The following is a 19,459-nucleotide window of genomic DNA, read 5'->3' on the forward strand; positions in this document are numbered from 1 at the left end:
TAAAAAGAAAAAAAACAAATTTAATACGATTCACAGATAAATTTAGTCAAATATTTTTATCGAAATACTTAAAATATCAAATTAAGATTTGGAGGAAATTTAAACACAGTGAATGAAAGAAGTAATAAGGAAAAGAAATAAAAATATAATATTGAATATTAAAAATATAATATAATAGAATAATAATATAAAATTTAACAGGTGTATTAAGAATATTACCAATGTTCTTCCTTTTCTGGACATGCAAAATACAACTTTTGACTGTTGCATATAATTTAAAAACAAAACAGTCGAGATGTATTTAAGAATTTTGCATTTACATGTATGTATTTATCCAAAAATTAGCTTATTGTACTGTATTTTGAAACTGTTCACATAAACAAGAAAAAAATAACAAATCCATTATCACTGATACATACAAATTCATATTATAATTCTCCCTCCCCAGACAAAAGCATTTTAAAAATACATAAGACATAACATACACACATAACACATAGTAAGAGCCTGATTATCATTTAAATAAATTCAATACAATTTTATTTGTATGGCACTTTTAGCATTGGACATTTTCACAAAGCAGCTTTACAGAAAAAATATATAAATTCAGGATATATATGTTACATGTATAAATCTAACCATCTACAAGAAGACAAGAAATCCATGAGTTTTTATTTTTTGCAGCATTCTTACACGATAAAGTCGATTGGCATTGGATTAATAACTCACAAGAAGCAGCTTCTATTAAGGAATCATAGCATTACAGTTAAAAGTTTCCTCTGAAAAAAAGTCCTTCTTATAAAAGTAATGATGATTTTCTCTTGTACTTGATTTCCATCTAGTGGCTATTTAGAGTCCATTCAGGTTAATAACAGTGAGCGAAATAGAATTTCAGTAAATAGAATTCACAGTTCATTGCAGCTTTATTACATAATTTCCCATGCTAGTTAGCAAGTTAGCTAGTTTTCACTTTACTCTGCAAACCAGAACTTAATTGAGGTGGCTAGCTAGGAAGGTTTCACTGTCAACCTACTTTTTAAAGGAAAGATACCACATAAATTACCCAAGGAAACCACTTTATCTACATTGTTTTTTTCGGCCAAGGGCAGAATTACCTTTATGTAAGTGAACAAAAGCATGCTAACAACATTAGCATGTGTTGTTCACTTCTGGAAAATTTAAATGATTGACTAGAGTTTTAAATAGCTAGCTTAGAGACAAAAAGCAGCACACTTTTTACCTCACAAAGCACATTTTAATAATACAGATAACCAAAAAATCTGAACTTGTCAATAATAAACAAGCTAAACCAAATATTGTATATTTTTTGTGTGCTAGTTTTTTGTTTTCTTTTGTTTTTTCCACTATAATTCTTAACTCTGAAGCTGACGTTAGAGATACGGTGACAATTAGATACAATCTACTTAAGGTATGCTTTCCAGCTTAATATAAAATAAAAGAAACATCAGTAATAAAAAGGTGTTGCAAGACTTGAGCCACCAGAACAATCTCTATGTACACTTGTGCAGATTATAATTATAATAACTTTACTGGATGGATGGATTTAAAAAGATATTCCCTGTATAAATTCTTCAAGATACAGGAACAAACTTACCAGCCGGTATTAGAAAGTGTACCTGACAGAATTGGTGTATTGTAAACAAATGAAACTTTGATGCCCTTTATAGCAGATTCTTAACAAAAAGTAGTTTTTCAGTTCCTTTTTTTCTTTACTTTACAGATTTTACTTTACATGTATACATTTTCTTTATAAGTTAAATATTATACGTGAAAAGAAACTACAGTCAATGGGCCTATGACTATGACATTTTGTTTGGTGCATTGATGAAGAAGTCCCCTTATTTAAAAGTGATCAAAGACAAGTATTTTGATTAATATTGATGAAGTCAGTATCATGCAGCTAATTTTTAGTCTCAGCCCCATACTGACCTGTAACTGTTAGACATTCAGACATGGTATCAGCTACATATATGCAAGATGGCTGCTACAAATATCCGTTGACGCAATCCTTGTAGCTTATTTCAAGCACTATACTTGACCTTTAACCTTTAATCTCCTGCTTGTTCCCAGTAGGTCTGTGTTTAACCTGCCATTGGTCATAATTCTGTACACTAATGAATTATCTGTTTCGCAAAACCGATAAAGGTTCTAACTAGGGATAGCGTTACAGAAAAGAATGCAAGTAGAATCTCTTTGGTATTAGTGAACATTTACCAGTCCAAAGAACCCTTGAGAAAACTTTACGGTGTACTCCAAACTGCATTTACTGTATGTGTTTTTTGAGTACACAAAAATGATCCTAACCTGATAATTTCTTATAATGTTTTAAAGTCTTCCTGTAATTTATTAGACTTGAAGTCGATCTTTTGTTTTGATGGTATATTAGCTGTTAAATACAGTAGGTACCATTATAACATCACAATATTTTATCCTTTAAACTCCCAGAAGCCATCAGTGGGTTAAAATATTTCTTTGTTTTGTTACTACACTCCTTTCTTTTTGTATTATTAGTTTCACTGCAATTACTAAATAATTTATAGTAGTTACTGAATAATATCATTTAAGTTGATTAACTTAAGTGTAAAGTAAAACTTAAAATGATGACCAGATTGAGACAAAATGTCACATGGGGTTCCAGTTTTTGGACATTTACATGGAAGAATCAAAGCAATTTTATGAGCTCTTTCTGAAAACAGTGCTTTATAATAATTTATATAAGAGCCTTGTCAAATTCTTGAGTCTGATTGGTCAGAATAGGTTCTATAACACGAGCTCTGAGAGTAACGCTGACTTCAACACATCCCAGGTTTATGTTAATGCTGTTGTTCTAATATTTTATTGCTACTTCTCAGAGTTAAACAGATTTTTGTAACATTCAAAGGAAAAGCTGTTCCTTTATGTTTCAGACACAAGGAAGTCTTCATGATAGTGGACAGGAAAGATTGAAATGGAAAGCAACTCCAAATGGATAAAGAATCAGAAATGCTGTTATATAATAAAATAAATAAATAAATCAGAATTGTTGACAAATTGCAGTGGTACAAGATGAATAAAACAGGCTCCATCGTATCGCTTTGTCATTGATTTTTAAACAGACTCATCTGCAGTGTGTAATACAGTAAGATGAATTTCTAATCTGTTTGGGTCTCAAGGCCAAGGAAATGAAGTCTTAGAAGATTGCGTAAGATTTATTTATGTTGAATAATTATCAGAGAAAATTATTTTATATTAGTCCAAACAATGGGATTCACACTTGTTTTATTGAGTCCATGTTCAGTGTTGAATTTCTTTGTCATGTCACACTCCACATTGGTGTTTAATGGCTCATATGAAAGAAGACACTCTGGGTTTAAGAATTTAAGTATTATTTCACACAAATCTTTAAAGAAAATGATGATATCAAACCCATTGCTTTGTGTTTCTCAGTGCTTTGTACTGTACATAAGCATCTAAAATTTATCTGCAAAGGTTATCCCAACAGAAAGGGAAAAATGGCATTCTGACTAATTTTATATCAGATCTGCAGCAATAAAATAATAAATTTATTTATACTGATTAACAATCTCAGAACAACAATGTACTGTTCAAAAAAAGATAAAGGAATACGAGGAAATAAAAAGACAGCACACCATTCACAGCACTAATAATCTTTTTTTTTAAAGGTTTATGTTGTTCATGAGAATATCTTATCTGTACACATGAACAGTTATTTTAAAGGTGGAGCTTCTTTAAAATGAGCACACATAAAAGTTAGTCACATGTCTCTAGGAAAGGTGTCAGTGTTTTTTTTTTTACGCTTTCTCTCTAAAGTCCAAAGTGCAAAAAACAATTCTACATCATGACATCAAGATATTCATTAAGAGCATAACCTCGGGTTGGATAAAAATCATGCACTGGCTGCAGGCTTTAAAAAATAACATGAGCACATCATCGTTTGTTCGTCTGCAATGCATCAGCTCAGGCTCTGCACTAAATTCAGAGGTACTTCAGAGGACTCCTGATTGGTTGTAAATGAACAAATTTACAGAAAGTTACACATTATGAGAAACACGTCTACATACAATCTAAAGTTAGAATACTTCCAAAAAAAAAAAAAAATACAGTAATTAATGTGCTAACACGGAACAATTATAATGCAGTGTGTGTGTGTTTGTGTGTGTGTGTGTGTGTGTGTGTGTGTGTGGGTCGTATAAAGTCTTATAAAACACCAATAATGTCTTATACTTCAGCAGCTTATGAGTGGATAGTATTGGGATATGAGGGTGAACTCTGTGTAGATAAAAGCAGATGGAAGTCGGGTTTCAGAGAGGAAAGCAAACTGTTTTTATTTTTAAGGGCAAATTTAATAATCTAATAATGGCTTCTGAAAAATGTACTCACATTTAACACTACTGGATTATAGCTACTGGTGAAAAAGATCAATTTTGTCAAGTCTAGTTGGGAATACGTTACATTAGCACGGAATAGATTCAAATCACTTCTAGAGCAGCTACTGTACTATTCTAACACAATATGAATGGATTAAAAGCCTTTATACGAGATGAATGAATCCATTATAACTGCAACAGTGTTTCCTGCACATATTTTTCTGAACACTGAGTGAGTGTTTTTGTCTTGTTTCAAAACAGATATGTAAAACAACCTTAAAAAAAAGAAAAGAAAAGAAAAAAAAAGAAATGAAAAAATGTGCAACCGATTGCATTCTGGTCTGTAGTCATAAGTGGGGACCATTGTTCAGCTTTACATGGTCCCTGTTTCCATTTTCCCAGTTTCTGTCGACTAAAAAACAAAAATCCCCTTCACTTTGAGGCAGCAGTGTTTGTGTTAATTGGAACAGTACCAATAATATCTCTTTCTCTCCTTCCTTTCCTATTTCCTCTCCCTCTCTCATGGAGCAGTTCCCTCTCACACAAGCTTCGTATTTTCAGATTTGCTACGTTTTCCTCAAACCACACACAAACCCCTAATTCCCTTTCAATTCTGTGTTTCAAATCTATTTGTACAGTTTTTCCAGCAGCTGTTGCCAGAGAGACACTGCTTCTGAGTCTTCTCCGCTCTCCTTCGGCGCGTCTCCGTTTCGTCACTAGGACACCTGCTCCACCGGCCGCAGCTGCACGTCTCCGATCTACAGGCAGAAAGGCGGAGTGAGAAAACAAACCGATTCGAGCTGAAATCACGAGACAGATACAAAGTGAGGATGGAAGGAAAACATGCGAACGCTCACCTGAACGTGTGGAGGGGCGCCGAGGACGTAGGTGACAGCATTGGCTATGTCTTCAGCTTTCAAACACTTAACAAAGTCATATAAAAAGTTAAAGACTACCACAGGATCTAATACATGACACCACGCACTTCTACACACTCACACACTTGGCTCACCTTTATACTTTCATACACAGAAGCAGCTTTCTCTGGATCACTGTTGTGGTGTCTAAAGGCAAACTCTGTCTCCACTATGCCAGGGGATATACACTGTCCAGAACAAGACAGCATAAAATTACATTATGTTCAGATTTTGAAATCATATTAGCATGGAAAAGTAGCATAAATCTCTTGTTTTGAATGAAAATGAATGTATTACAATTCATACAGTATGTGTGACACTTAAACAGGTTCCTATTTTTCATTCATTCATTTTCTACCGCTTATCCGAACTTCTCGGGTCACGGGGAGCCTGTGCCTATCTCAGGTGTCATCGGGTATCAAGGCAGGATACACCCTGGACGGCGTGCCAACCCTTCGCAGGGCACACACTCTCATTCACTCACACAATTACACACTACGGACGATTTTCCAGAGATGCCAATCAACCTACCATGCATGTCTTTGGACCGGGGGAGGAAACCGAAGTACCCGGAGGAAACCCCCGAGGCACGGGGAGAACATGCAAACTCCACACACACAAGGCGGAGGCGGGAATCGAACCCCCAACCCTGGAGGTGTGAGGCGAACGTTCTAACCACTAAGCCACTGTGCCCCTGGTTCCTATTTTTATACTATATAAATGATTAACATTGACTGTCATGATTAGTAGTAATAAAAACATGTATCTCTATTATTGTTTTATCAGTACTCAGGAAACTTTTATTAATTAAACATCAATGCGTTGCTGCATATTGTTGAAACGGCTTATAAGTGTTATATAGCTATAGGTGTTATATAGCCAGAGAGTGTGTGTGAGGTGTTACCGTGGCACGGATGTGTGTCTTGGCCTCCCTTAGCTCCTGTCTGAGCCCCTCAGTAAGCGCCGTCACTGCGTATTTGGTGGCACAGTAGAAATGCTCGTCAGCACTCGGTACCATCCTGTGTCCTCCCATACTGCACACAACATGACAACACACTCACCTCATACTCAACCCTTATATATATTCTCATAAACCAACATTGTCAAGGTTGAAATTGATCATTTTACCATTTTATAAAAACAGGTCACCATATATCATCATAGTTGATTCATCTTTCTAAATAACAAACAGTGATTTAAATCCGTGTCCCAGAATCCCACGACGCTGCAGAAATCTGGATTCTTATGGATCAGAAGCTGCTGATTAATTTTCTATAACATTAGCTCCAAAATTGAAATAATAGCTAAATTGTTTCTATAGTAACAAGTTACACATATACTTGTAATTGTAATGTTAATGTTGTTTAATTGCTGATATGCTATTAGGAGACGTTTTCTTGAAGATGTCAGAGTAAGTTTCTGTACATCAAGACAGCTTTGCAGTTTAAAGTCACTTAAAATCTGCCTTTTTTGCCTTCAATAGAGAAATAAAAACTTCAATAGAGAAAGAAAAATGTGAGAAAGTTTTTCTAGCTGCTACAACCTGAGATGGGGGACTCGAGAGATATGACTTGACTCGAGTCAGACTTGCTTGACAAATATTAAAAAAGACTCGACTCGACTTTGACTTGACACTCGTGACTTGAGACTTGACTCGGACTTAAGTTAAATGACTGAGATGGTGGACTCGACTTGACTCGAGTCAGACTTAAGTCACATATTTGAGACTTGCTTGACAAATATTAAAAAAAGACTCGACTTGACTTTGACTTGACATTCATGACTTGAGACTTGACCCGGACTTAAGATGGCTGAGATGGGGGACTCGATTTGACTCGAGTCAGACTTAAGTCGCATATTTGTGACTTGAGACTGACAAATATTAAAAAAAGACTCGACTTGACTTTGACTTGACATTCATGACTTGAGACTTACTTGTGACTTGCACATGTGTGACCTACACCCACCTCTGGCTACAACATAAGCCATAATAGGCACTTATTTCACAAGGTCTACTGCAGTAGACATAACTATAAAAGGTTAAAAACTATGATGTGCGCTTTAATCGAGGAACATTTCAGGATCAGACCTGTTGATGTTGATGATGTGTCCATCGTCTACATTTCTCTCCCTCATGGACTGGTAGGCTTCACGTGTGCAGATGGCCAGCGCGAGAACGTTTACCTAAAATAGATATTGCAACAGATGAATGGTGAATGATGTTGGAGCACAGTATCTAACTAAAACCCAATCACATTTCTTCTCATTCCGTCTCCCACATAATTTAGCGAAATGTAGCTCTGGCTATTTCTGACCTAAGTAAAGACACCTGGGCTTAAGAGATCGAATAAAAGTGTTTCAGATTGATACGGGACGCATCGTCCATCGAGATCTAACTGGCACCATTTGTTATGTTAGCAAAAGTCAGTTTATTTAGACTGAAGATTATGGAAAAATAAGAACTTTGTTTTTTAGTGATTTACACTGATACAGTATGTATAAGCAGGAACATGACCTAACAAGGTGAAACAGTTCAAGTTTAATTTCCTACTGTCTTTAATTTAATACAATTACAGGATGTTTACGTTAAGGAAAATATTAAAACACTCCATCAGACTGTTGAACTTGAGCCAATAACATCATCACAATCACAACCCCATACACTATACATTATCGTTATGGCTTACATCTACACTGATGGTTGTACTGTACTGATATCAGACTCCTTGTATGTGCTATGTGTGCAATAACTTCCACTGTGTTTAAGGATATACCTTCATCTTTTTCCATATTTTCCATATTATGTTAATTTATATTATTAAATATGTGCATGAGCCTGAATCCCAATGATGCCAAAGCCATCCACGGTTGGGAGCCAAGTAAACAAAATCTGCTGTGCTTTCTGGGTACGAGGGATGGCCTTGTCCCTCTAAGCTGTCTATCACATCGGCAAAAACCAATCATAGACGTTTCTAAGGTCATGGATGGTGTACAGAAAAGGGCGATAGAGCTTTTATTTGAGCATGTTACACAGCATGAGCAAAAGCGTGCAAAGATGCAGTTGTCTGGATTCATGGATCTCAAAGTAATAGATGGGGTCTATAGATGGGGTCTATCCAAGGAATGTTAAGTGTGAGGAAAGAATTCACCCTCAATTTACACTTCTCTCATTCACACCTAGGGGCAATATTGCCTAGCCAGTCCTATATATTTGGGAGATAAAAAGAAACCAGTAAGAAACATATGCAGAAAGAGGAAGAACATGACCTGAGTTTAGGACAAAAGCAAAAACCCCAACTTTTGACATTTCTATGTCATTTTTTGTAAATCTGAAACATTTCCGTCATTCAGGATTTGGAGCGTAAATGAAGCAGAAAAGGAAGGTTGGAACAAAACACACACACACACACACACACACACACACACACACACACACACACACACACACACACACACACACACACACACACACACACACAAACACACAGCATTGCTATTCAAGGCAACAAATACAAATGCATGGAAAATGCTTAACTGCTGAATGTGAGACGTTTCTGGTGAATAATGGATGGTGCGAAGCTTGTTGAAACACACTGTATAAGTAAAGCATTAACACTTTGACAATAAAGCGGAAATACAGGGGCCTCTGAAGTCAAACATCAGTGTGGGGTAACGTCAGGCTCTCACCCTGAGGCCCGAACTTGAAGGGTATTCTTTATGTGAAGAAAAAGACCTATTCACAGATTATATTCATGTCAGGGAAAATAAACTAACATAATACAATTTTTTGACACATGTATATGACTTTCTTCTCATGGTTACACTCTATGAACACACACACACACACACACACACACACACACACACACACACACACACACACACACACACACACACACACACACATACACACACAGACACACACACGTCATCAAGAGAATCCAATTAAATCCTATTCAGTCTAGAATACAATAAGCAAACACAAAAGCCAAGGTTAATTAACAACCATGCTACAGTAATGTTACGAGGACATAATGACGTTCTAATCATTTACATAAAATGTATTATTCCAAATTAGAATAATTTACTTTACCTCTGTAACTTTGGTAGACAGTCATATTTCACAATAGTATGTGGCCTTGTCATTCAATATCACACAGTTATTGATTACAGACTTTATTTTCTTCGTCTCATCCACTGGAAACTGGTAGAGCATGTGACTTGTAATATAACTATTTCATAGGGTTGAATGTGTACTGGTAAAGGGATTGAGTGATTTTTTTTAGGAGTTAACTTTTTTCTAGACTTTATGTATCATGTGATTATGGGGCAAAATCATATAAAAGAAAGTTTAAAGCACGAGCAGTTAAATGGATTCACACACAAAAGCAAAAATAGGATTTTTAAGTATGTTAAACATTCAATTTCAGTAGTTTTGGTAGCTCTGCCTGCCAAGGCCTTGCCACCCAAGTTGCCACCCGATCCACAATGCACCAGATCCTTACTTCTACGACTGCAGGTGATAAGCCCATATGAGGGCAGTTCTATATTGCATATTTGGCCTGTGAGCACAAGGGCCACAGATAAAATCCTGGACACCAGGGTGGGGCAAAGGTTTACCTATTCTGTGCAAGCTCTCTGGGTTCCTTAGATTTTCCTTTTTTAAGGACCTATGAATCGCTCTTAGTCTGGCCCCTTGCCCATGGACTTTGGGGGCTTCCAGGGGCCCCAACAACATAGTTCCTAGGATTGGTGGGACACAGAGTGGGGCACACATGGGTATCCCCACAGAGGAGCTGGGAGAAGTGGCTACCGAGAGGGAGGTCTGTGATTCTCTTTGTAGACTGATGCCCCACAACCCAGACCTGGCTCAGCGAAAGAAAATGAACAGAATAAAATTCCCTGATGCATTAATTGATGCAGATTTTGCAGGTTTTGACACACAAACATAGATTGTTTTGCATTGTTTAAACGATCAGGAGAACTATGCATTAGTCTGAACTGACAATGTGTATGTCTTACATCAAGCATGTTCTTCCACCCCTCAGTGCGGCCACTCAGCAGAGGCTCGTTGTGAGCCAGGCCAGCGTTGTTGATGCACACGTCCACCCCCTGAAGCAGGGTCTTAATAGCAGAGAACATAGAGAGAATCTCTTCCTCGTTGCACAGGTCACATTTGTATGGGATCAGGGTGCCGCTGTAGCCCGCGCTCTGACACTCAGCTGCCAGCTTCTGCAGAGAGAAACAAAGGGAGAAATATATAAGACTCTGTATGAATTTGTAGTGATAGGATTCAAAAACTAATAAAGGTGTAGTAAGTGTGGATAACTGTTGAATAACTCTGAATACAAACTAATTTCTTTGATCCAAAATCAAATCAAATTTCTGCCGGGTAAAAAAACACATAACCTTTTTTCTTTTCATTTTTTTAAAAAATCTGATGTATTACCTCAAAACTCATTATATATATCATTCTTTGAAATGGTCAAGGCAAAGATCATTGTTTCCTAAAAGAAAGTAGTAACCCAAAAATAAACAAACAAACAAACAAACAAATACATATATATGAAATAACATTTAATGATATTTCTGATGATATAGCCTTAAAATAAATGAACAGGGAAAAAAAACAGGCCCTACCGCTTTACACTTTGAGAACACAGTTATCTGTGCACCACAAGACTAACACTCAATGGAAACACAGTAGCAGCAAATCTCATCAGTCCACAGCAATCAGTACCATCCTGATTTTATTATCATATTTCTCAACATACAAAATGAAGTATTTAATGCAGCTAAAGCAAGTCAGTTATTAGTTCTATTCAATAGATTTTTACCTTTTGATCAATCTCGTGCCCCTGTGGATCTCAGAACTCTGTTACGAAGCTAAAAAAAATCAGAAAATATATAGATCCTGGCCAGTATTTAGAAGTCTGTATTTAGACATAAAAATACAGAAATCACACACACACACACACACACACACACACACACACACACACACACACACACACACACACACACACACACACACACACACTTAGCATTCCAGTCAACCTGCATGCACATTTTTTGTGAGGTTGAAAGAAACCTGAGAACCAGAAGGAAACCCATAAGGACACAATAAGAACAAACAATCTGAGCTCAGGTTTGAACTGGAGGCAAAAATGCTACTTACTGCACCATCACACGGATCTGTTGTGCTTTATCCTAATTTTCTAAATTGCTTCTGTAGATATTAATTACCATTACGAGATCTGTACAGGTCAACACCCATCGTGTTGATGTTTGGTTTGACTGGTAATTAAAGCATTTTTACAATCCATATATCTAATAAATGTCTACAAATGCAGATTTTTACAAAATAATATCAAAATAAATAAAAACCATGCAATCAGCAAACAGAGAACACGAGACAAAGACAAACTCATCAACTGCTTAGAACTTGCTTGCTCAAAAGGCCGCTGATTGAGAATGTTGACGTGTGTCATGTGACTGAAGTGGTTTTTTTGTTTGTTAGCTCAATGAGGATTGTAGGATAAGGAGACTATGTGAGACAATAACTATGTTATCGACTGTTGCAGGTCATGACGTATGACCTAAGGATCCAGGGAAATGGGGTTTGGGTTCTTACGTAATATATAATAAATTTTAAATTACACATATACAAATACACACACACACACACACACACACACACACACACACACACACACACACACACACATATATATATATATATATATATATATATATATATATATATATATATATATATATATATAACACATTTTCATTTGAATTTCTTTTCAATATTTACATAAGGGTGTGAACATTTTCTAAAAAAAAATCGAAAGAGATTTAAGAAAAATGGACAGAAATGATAAATAAATATATCAATGGAAAGTAAGACATTTAATAGGGTTTTACTGAGCTAGTGAATTTTAGATTTAATTATCCTCAGCCACAAGTTACACCTCTACCGTTTTAGTAAACAGTATTTTATCTCTGGTAATCAGTCAAGATACAGTATAGAGCTATAGATAGGGATTCGTTCGGAAGATTCACGGATACTCCTTTAAGACCAGATCAGAATTAAATCAAAACCCTTAGCCATAATACAGCAACATTACTGATTAATTTATGAGCATGGATATATACAGTACTCAGTGTAAAGACAAGACTATGTTTAATATAACATCTGTTTAACTTATAACATGAAAGTAAAGTTAATAATTTAATTTAAAATACACATTTTTCAGTTTAAATAATTAGGGTGATGACAAAATGAGTACACCCCACTGAAAGTATCTGGAGCAAAGCAAAATTTTAGACTACAAATGTCTAATTTAAGAAGAATTATCCATTTGCATGCTTATTCATATTTCCATTTTTTTAATATCTTATCCACCTTCCCTGACTGAATTATATATAATGTAGTGATACTAAAAGCTGTGGTCTTGACTACAAAAATAAGAAATTCATACATTTATTGATTTAGTTATGTACTTTTTTATTAATTCTATTCTTCAGCTTTTCCTGACCAATATCATGCTATATTGTATAAGGCATGTACAATCCAATTTTTTTCTTTCAATCTCTCTCTCTCTCTCTCTCTCTCTCTCTCTCTGTCTCTCTCTCTCTCTCTCTCTCTCTCTCTCTCTCTCTCTCTCTCTCTCTCTCTCTCTCTCTCTCTGTCTCTCTCTCTCTGTCTCTCTCTCTTTCTCTCTCTCTTTCTCTGCCACCTGCTAGACATAATAAGAAGCAAAAAAACAACAACAACAACAACAACAACAAAAAACAATACAGAAAACAGATACTTACACACTGATTTCTTTTAGGTTGCCTAATGTGCCAGTTTACCTCTACAGTAGCGCACACAGACACACAGACCCACAGACACACAGACACACACACACACACACACACACACACACACACACACACAATCAAGCAGAACACCATGCAGCTTTAGTACACCGAGCATCTTGGAAAGTATTCAGATCATTAAGCAGATCAAATACACAAATTCCATCTGAAAGTGAAATGGAGCGAAAGGAAAACAGAACAAGAACGAAAGATGAGAAGGGAGGGAAGAGAACAGTATGGGCCAATTAAAGTTTGGATCAAGTTTAATAGTAAGCCACTCCTTAGAAACACAAATTAGCACAGACTGTCTGGGGAAAAGAAACATGTTATTTACAAGAAGAAAAAAGGAATTTTTTTTAAAGGGAATTTTTATGTTTCTTTTTAAAAATCTTGCCACTGTGTGCTTATTTCCTTTTACTATTAGCAAGAGCTTCTGTGGTAAATTTGCTACCAACAACAGCAGTAATGTTAGCATACAGCAATGTTGACAAAACGAGCTCTCTGTATTAGCAGTATGCTGTACTGTAAGGTTCTGTATCACAGAAACAAACAGGAAATGAACTGTTCTTGATCATTCAGACTCATTTTACTAAATACGTACAGCATGTTAGGACAGCAGTTCATAGACTAAAAAACAGTTACATTTACTAGCTACTTCTAAGTTTCTCCTAGAGCAAACAATCCACATGACAGCAAATAATCCACAAATCTACGTTCAGTACATCCACGACTGTATTTCACGTGCCTTCAAATCACCGTTGATGATGTGCTACCGATCTCTCGTTAAAGCAGGTTGACAAATATCAGCCCAAACAGACAAACCAAACACGGCTGTCACTTATAGAGTGCATGAATCTACAGTCTGAGCTAGAAAGCAATCAGACGCAGCGCTGCTTCTTTGAACCACTCTGTGCATTTTTTATGAGCATCAGTGGTGCATCAGTGGTGCACAAAACTCCAAAAGACATTAGACCTTAAAAAAAAAAATACATCAAGTGAATTGACCAGCTTGCAGGATTCAAATACAGTTGTGCCTCACAGCTTGAGAAATCAAGTAGACTGTCTAACAAAACACTCAACCTTACAATAGACTCACAATGGCATCATATTTCACTGTAAATATAGCTTTCCCAGCTTTCTGACTCTATGTCCAGTATGCCATGACGATAGCACTTTGTCTCCCACACACAAACACACACACACACAACACATTCACACACTGTACTGTACCTCAGTGGTGTGATACTGCACTGTGGAGAGCTGTTCCAAGCACACATAATAATTAGCAGCTTGCGTCGTGTTAAAGCGTTAGTCCACAGTGTGCTTGTGTGAGAATAAATGTGTGTACCCACACATCCGAGATGGCGCAGACTGCGTTTCAGCTCACACTCACATGAACACATGTTGTTGGTCAAAGCTATTATGTTCCAGTTCATCCTGTTCGACTGCTCACAGCCGTTTCAATATAAAAAGCATGCGATACCTTACGTCCACTCGGTTAAGTGTCATTCTCTGGGAAATGAATATGTCCTAGTCTGTATAATTCTTTTTACCAGAGACCAAATAATGAAATTAGTGCCTGTTTTGTTTTGTTAATGTTCACCATTGAGTGTCACTCCACAGTGGTGGTTAAGTATTCCTGTTTTCACCGTATTAGGGACATTATATTCATTTAGCCAGAAAATAATTAGTTTGCTTATACTGAGTTGATTTTATTCCAACAGCAGAAAGGAACACCAGAATACTGGTAAACATGGTAAATAGGGTTAAAAATGTGTATAGGCTCACAGGCCACGATAAGAATAATGTCGTGAATGAAAATCCCTGGAGATGAACACTATTTGATTCCAATGGGAAACCGCTCTATATATATATTGTTTTTCAAATAAGCTTCTTGCTGGGTGAATCCATTTATAATAGATTTATAAGAAATCTAATTCAACCAAAATACACCTGAAACATGACCTTGAAATCTAACAATGTGTCAAAAACATTTAATGACAGTAACAGGTAGGATCACAAAGGCAAGATCTTGCTTGCTCAAAGCAGTAGAGTTAAAATGGAGTTCAATTCTGAATTTGAGACTTTTCCCACTGCACTGTATAACACATCTGTAGGTGAACTGGCTTCACAAAATCACTCCTAGGTGTGGGTATGTGTGTGTTTTTGTGTGTCTGTGTGTGTGTGTGCACATGGTGCCCTGTGATAGACCGGGTCAATACGGTCAGGGGTTGGAGCTAGTCTTTTTATCTTAGAGAGGAGGTGGGGCTTAACCCTGTTACTAGGTATGTCACATTATTTCTAAGACTGTGATTGGTTGGCCAATAAAATAATTCATTCATTCATTTTCTACCGCTTATCCGAACTTCTCGGGCCACGGGGAGCCTGTGACTATCTCAGGCGTCATCGGGCATCAAGGCAGGATACACCCTGGACGAGGTGCCAACCCATCGCAGGGCACACACACACTCTCATTCACTCACACAATCATACACTACGGACAATTTTCCAGAGATGCCAATCAACCTACCATGCATGCCTTTGGACCGGGGAGGAAACCGGAGTACCCGGAAGAAACCCCCGAGGCACGGGGAGAACATGCAAACTCCACACACACAAGGCGGAGGCGGGAATCGAACCCCCAACCCTGGAGGTGTGAGGCGAACGTGCTAACCACTAAGCCACCGTGCTCCCCTGAAAAATAATAATAAATAATAATAATCCTTAACTTTGTCTTTATGTTAAGACATTTGAGGTTATATCGTGTAGGGATCACATTCATGACCGATCATATCATATTAGAGATGTGCTAACATCTGTATGTTATAAATATAATAAATGTAATGTAAATGTAAACATTTCCAACACAGTGCAGAAATGTCATAGAGACAAATTATATGATTTCTGCCGCTATTGCATTTCGTCTCTATTTCGGAGGCATGAACATATTTCTAAATGCCACAACGGAAGAATATAATCTAAAATATTTTGGCTCTGTTTCTGAAATCATATAAAAATAATCGCTCACAAAAATAATCCCTACACAAATCTTTTCACTAAGAATTTTCATGAAAACGGGCCCTGATCCACAGCAACCCTGATAAGTTATTTACTTATAAATGAAAGGATGAATAATCTTTATTTATATATTTAATTTCATCTTTTATTTTGAAAAAAGAGCTCTAAATGCATGTAAGCAGACACTAAAATACAGCCAAGTGTAAGCAGAATAAACCTTTATCTGTAGTTTATGCAAAAAAGCACACAGTAATGCTGTTTGTTCTGTGTGTGTGTGTGTGTGTGTGTGTGTGTGTGTGTGGTGGTAAAAAAGTGACAGACTCATTAATATTCGCATGAATTTAAATAACAATACTAAACATTTTCATTCATTAACATCTACATTTTTAAGCACTAATAAGAAAACACTGAAAAGGAAGCGTGAAGTGAGAGAAGAAAGAAAGTGGATGCTGAAGCTGAGTGAAAACTGAAAGCTTTGAAAGACAGAGAGAAAAAAGGGAGGAGAAGAAAAAAGAAAAACACAGACCAATCAGAAAAAACCCCAAGAAAACATCCCACAGCACAAATGGTGCACAGTGTCCGAGTAAAAACAAAGACATTGTACATCGTGCACCATGGCAACGTCTCGCACACACATGCCAACACACCAAGAGTAGACATGCTGGAGACACACTGCAAGAATACAACTTCTTCTAGCTAAATGCATGTGTGTATGTGTGTATGTGTGTGTGTGTGTGTGTGTGTGTGTGTGTGTGTGTGTGTGTGTGTGAGAGAGAGAGAGAGAGCCTACTAACAGGACCCTCACTGAAGACACACTCTTCTTATTGATCAATGCTGTACACAACTCACTCTTACACACAGATCCATTTCCTGCATGTGCTCTTGACCTTTGTGTCGAAGACATCGATCTGATTGATTGCAGAGGCTGGAAGTGGCACTGCGATCATAAACCGGTTATGTTCCGGTGACGAAAGAAAGAAGGGAGTGCTGTGAATAGCTCCACCATTCACATACACGTGCAGGTGCACAAACTTGTATAGAGTATATATTTAGCATAACATTTACATGAACTTTCCAGAAACATTTCCATCTTTAACTTAGCTTTGGATCCCAAGTAGCTTCCTATTTACTATACACAGACATGAATAAATTGCCATTTGCGATTCAAATGAGTTTATAATTGAGCTCTAGTATGTGCCTGATGGAAATAAACACCTTATATGTAATCTCACGTCATTTGTCTAATGGATGTAAAATGTAAAAATATGGAAATGTATCTTTGCTTGAGGGAAAAAGTGACAGCTATTTTCCCTTTGCCTTAAAAATGGATATATTATGGAAAGTATAGACAGCTTTAACACACACACACACACAGACGCCTCAATCAATATCACATCCATTATGGATAAGTGTCACTTATTATGCATAAATTTACATCTGACAAAATGTTAATGCTACTAGATTTATTTAGATGCTTATATAAGCACACACACACAAAGACACACACACACACCTCACTCTCTATACCGTCTGCTACAGTTCAAAGGTTGAAGGCAGATAATGTGACCCACTCCGTATAGTCATTAAATCTAATTTCCAGCATGGGCAGAGAAATCGATCATCTAACCTTGTACGAAGTTTATAATAAAGTTTAACTTCAATTCAAGTTACAGTTACAGTAAATCTTCTAAATCAGTTATCCGCGAGTGATACTGATCTGTCTGATGAACTAGATGCTACATTAGACCTGGAAAATAGAAGAGGCAATTTTTCAGAGTGCTCACAATAAAACAATTAAAAGTAATCAGAGAAAAAAAAAATGATTTCAGCATTAGTTAAGTTGCTTGTATGCATCTGGGTAAAAATCTGTAGCACCGTAAGATCATACGGTCATAAACTTCTTTAGTTTTGAGTCTGAAAGAAAAGGTGAGAACAGAGGGGATGCACAGGGCGCAAACTCTCATGTGTTTTGTAGCTAGTTTCTCTCTGTAATGTGTCCAGGGGATCATATCTCAAATGGGAATCCTCTCTCAGATCTTTCATGATGACATCACTATAAACATATGTCAGAAGTCATGTGGAGACGATTATGGTGTGTATGTTTTTTTTAATCTTTATTCAAATACTACAGTATTTTCATTTTTATCCAGCAAGTACTTGCATAATTTGTAAAAAAAAAAAAAAAGGAAAGAAAAATCTGCCATTTTAATTTTTTTTATATATTTATTTATGGTATTTTTTCTATTTATACGTGTGTGTTTGTGTGTGTTTGTGTGTGTGTGTGTGTGTGTGTAAACTGCCAATTTTGTTGTGTTTCACGGCTCACGTCTATTATTTCGTGCTTCCTCGATGTTTAAACATTTATACCACCATTCAAATGTTTGTACACATCTCTTTCTTCCCTTCACTTATTTCTTAGAGAAAGAAAACACATATTAACTCCATAAAATAACACACAGGGAAAAATCTTTAAAAAAAGAAAAAAATTCCCACTCTCATGTTGTGAGATTTATATTTTTCTACATTATTGTGACTATTCTATAATATATTACATCAATATATTTTAGATTTTTTTTTTGCGCTTTATTACTCTTCACTTATTTATAGCTAGAATGACAATAAATTGAACGCTCTGTTTAACTTGGAGTAACACATGGAGTATAGTGATATCTGACTTCTTTCACATGCGTGAGTTCAGAGACAGAGACGATTGGCCAGTGTTGGTGTGACTGTCAGGCGAGAGAACGCAAGCCCCACCCACCTAAAGAGCATGGCAAATTTTTCTGTCTTGTAAACAAGTAAACTTGTAAAAACAAGTAAACCAAGTGACTTATTAAACATCAACAATTTATACAATGGCATTAAGCTTTCATTCCCTGTTTACATTTGCAGAATTTGGCAGACACCTTTATACAGAGCGACTTAAATTTTTATACAACAGAGCGATTGAGGGTTAAGGGACCATCTATCCATCCATTAATACTAAGGGGCCCAGCAATAACACCTTAATAGACCCAGGATCGAAACTTATGACCTTCCGATCGGTATTCCAACACCTTAACCACTATGCTACCACATCCTTAGTACCTTAGTGGTCTTATAATTAAAACTAACTATTAGTAGATTTATCTATTCATCCGTCTTTACATAATTTCTGATGGTGTAAAACTCTTTTGTGTTATTTTGTGAAATAATCCCATTTATATTTCTGATGTTATCATGCAGGGGGGGCACGGTGGCATAGTGGTTAGCATCACACCTCTAGGG

General features: G+C 36.5%; 1 protein-coding gene across 1 annotated transcript in view; it reads right to left on the reverse strand.

The window, feature by feature from the left end:
• Positions 1-3,922: 3,922 nt before the first annotated feature.
• dhrs11a (dehydrogenase/reductase 11a) overlaps positions 3,923-19,459 on the reverse strand; it is a 29,513-nt gene continuing 13,976 nt past the window's right edge. The window contains exons 2-7 of the mRNA XM_027132843.2: positions 10,328-10,537; positions 7,395-7,489; positions 6,210-6,339; positions 5,401-5,493; positions 5,246-5,311; positions 3,923-5,146 (exon numbers count right to left, since the gene is read on the reverse strand). Coding sequence (XP_026988644.1) covers positions 5,105-5,146; positions 5,246-5,311; positions 5,401-5,493; positions 6,210-6,339; positions 7,395-7,489; positions 10,328-10,537 — 636 coding nt within the window. The 3' untranslated portion in view covers positions 3,923-5,104. The remainder of the gene's footprint in view (positions 5,147-5,245; positions 5,312-5,400; positions 5,494-6,209; positions 6,340-7,394; positions 7,490-10,327; positions 10,538-19,459) is intronic.

This window comes from Tachysurus fulvidraco, chromosome 26, assembly GCF_022655615.1.
Source record: "Tachysurus fulvidraco isolate hzauxx_2018 chromosome 26, HZAU_PFXX_2.0, whole genome shotgun sequence".
Lineage (NCBI taxonomy): Eukaryota > Metazoa > Chordata > Actinopteri > Siluriformes > Bagridae > Tachysurus > Tachysurus fulvidraco.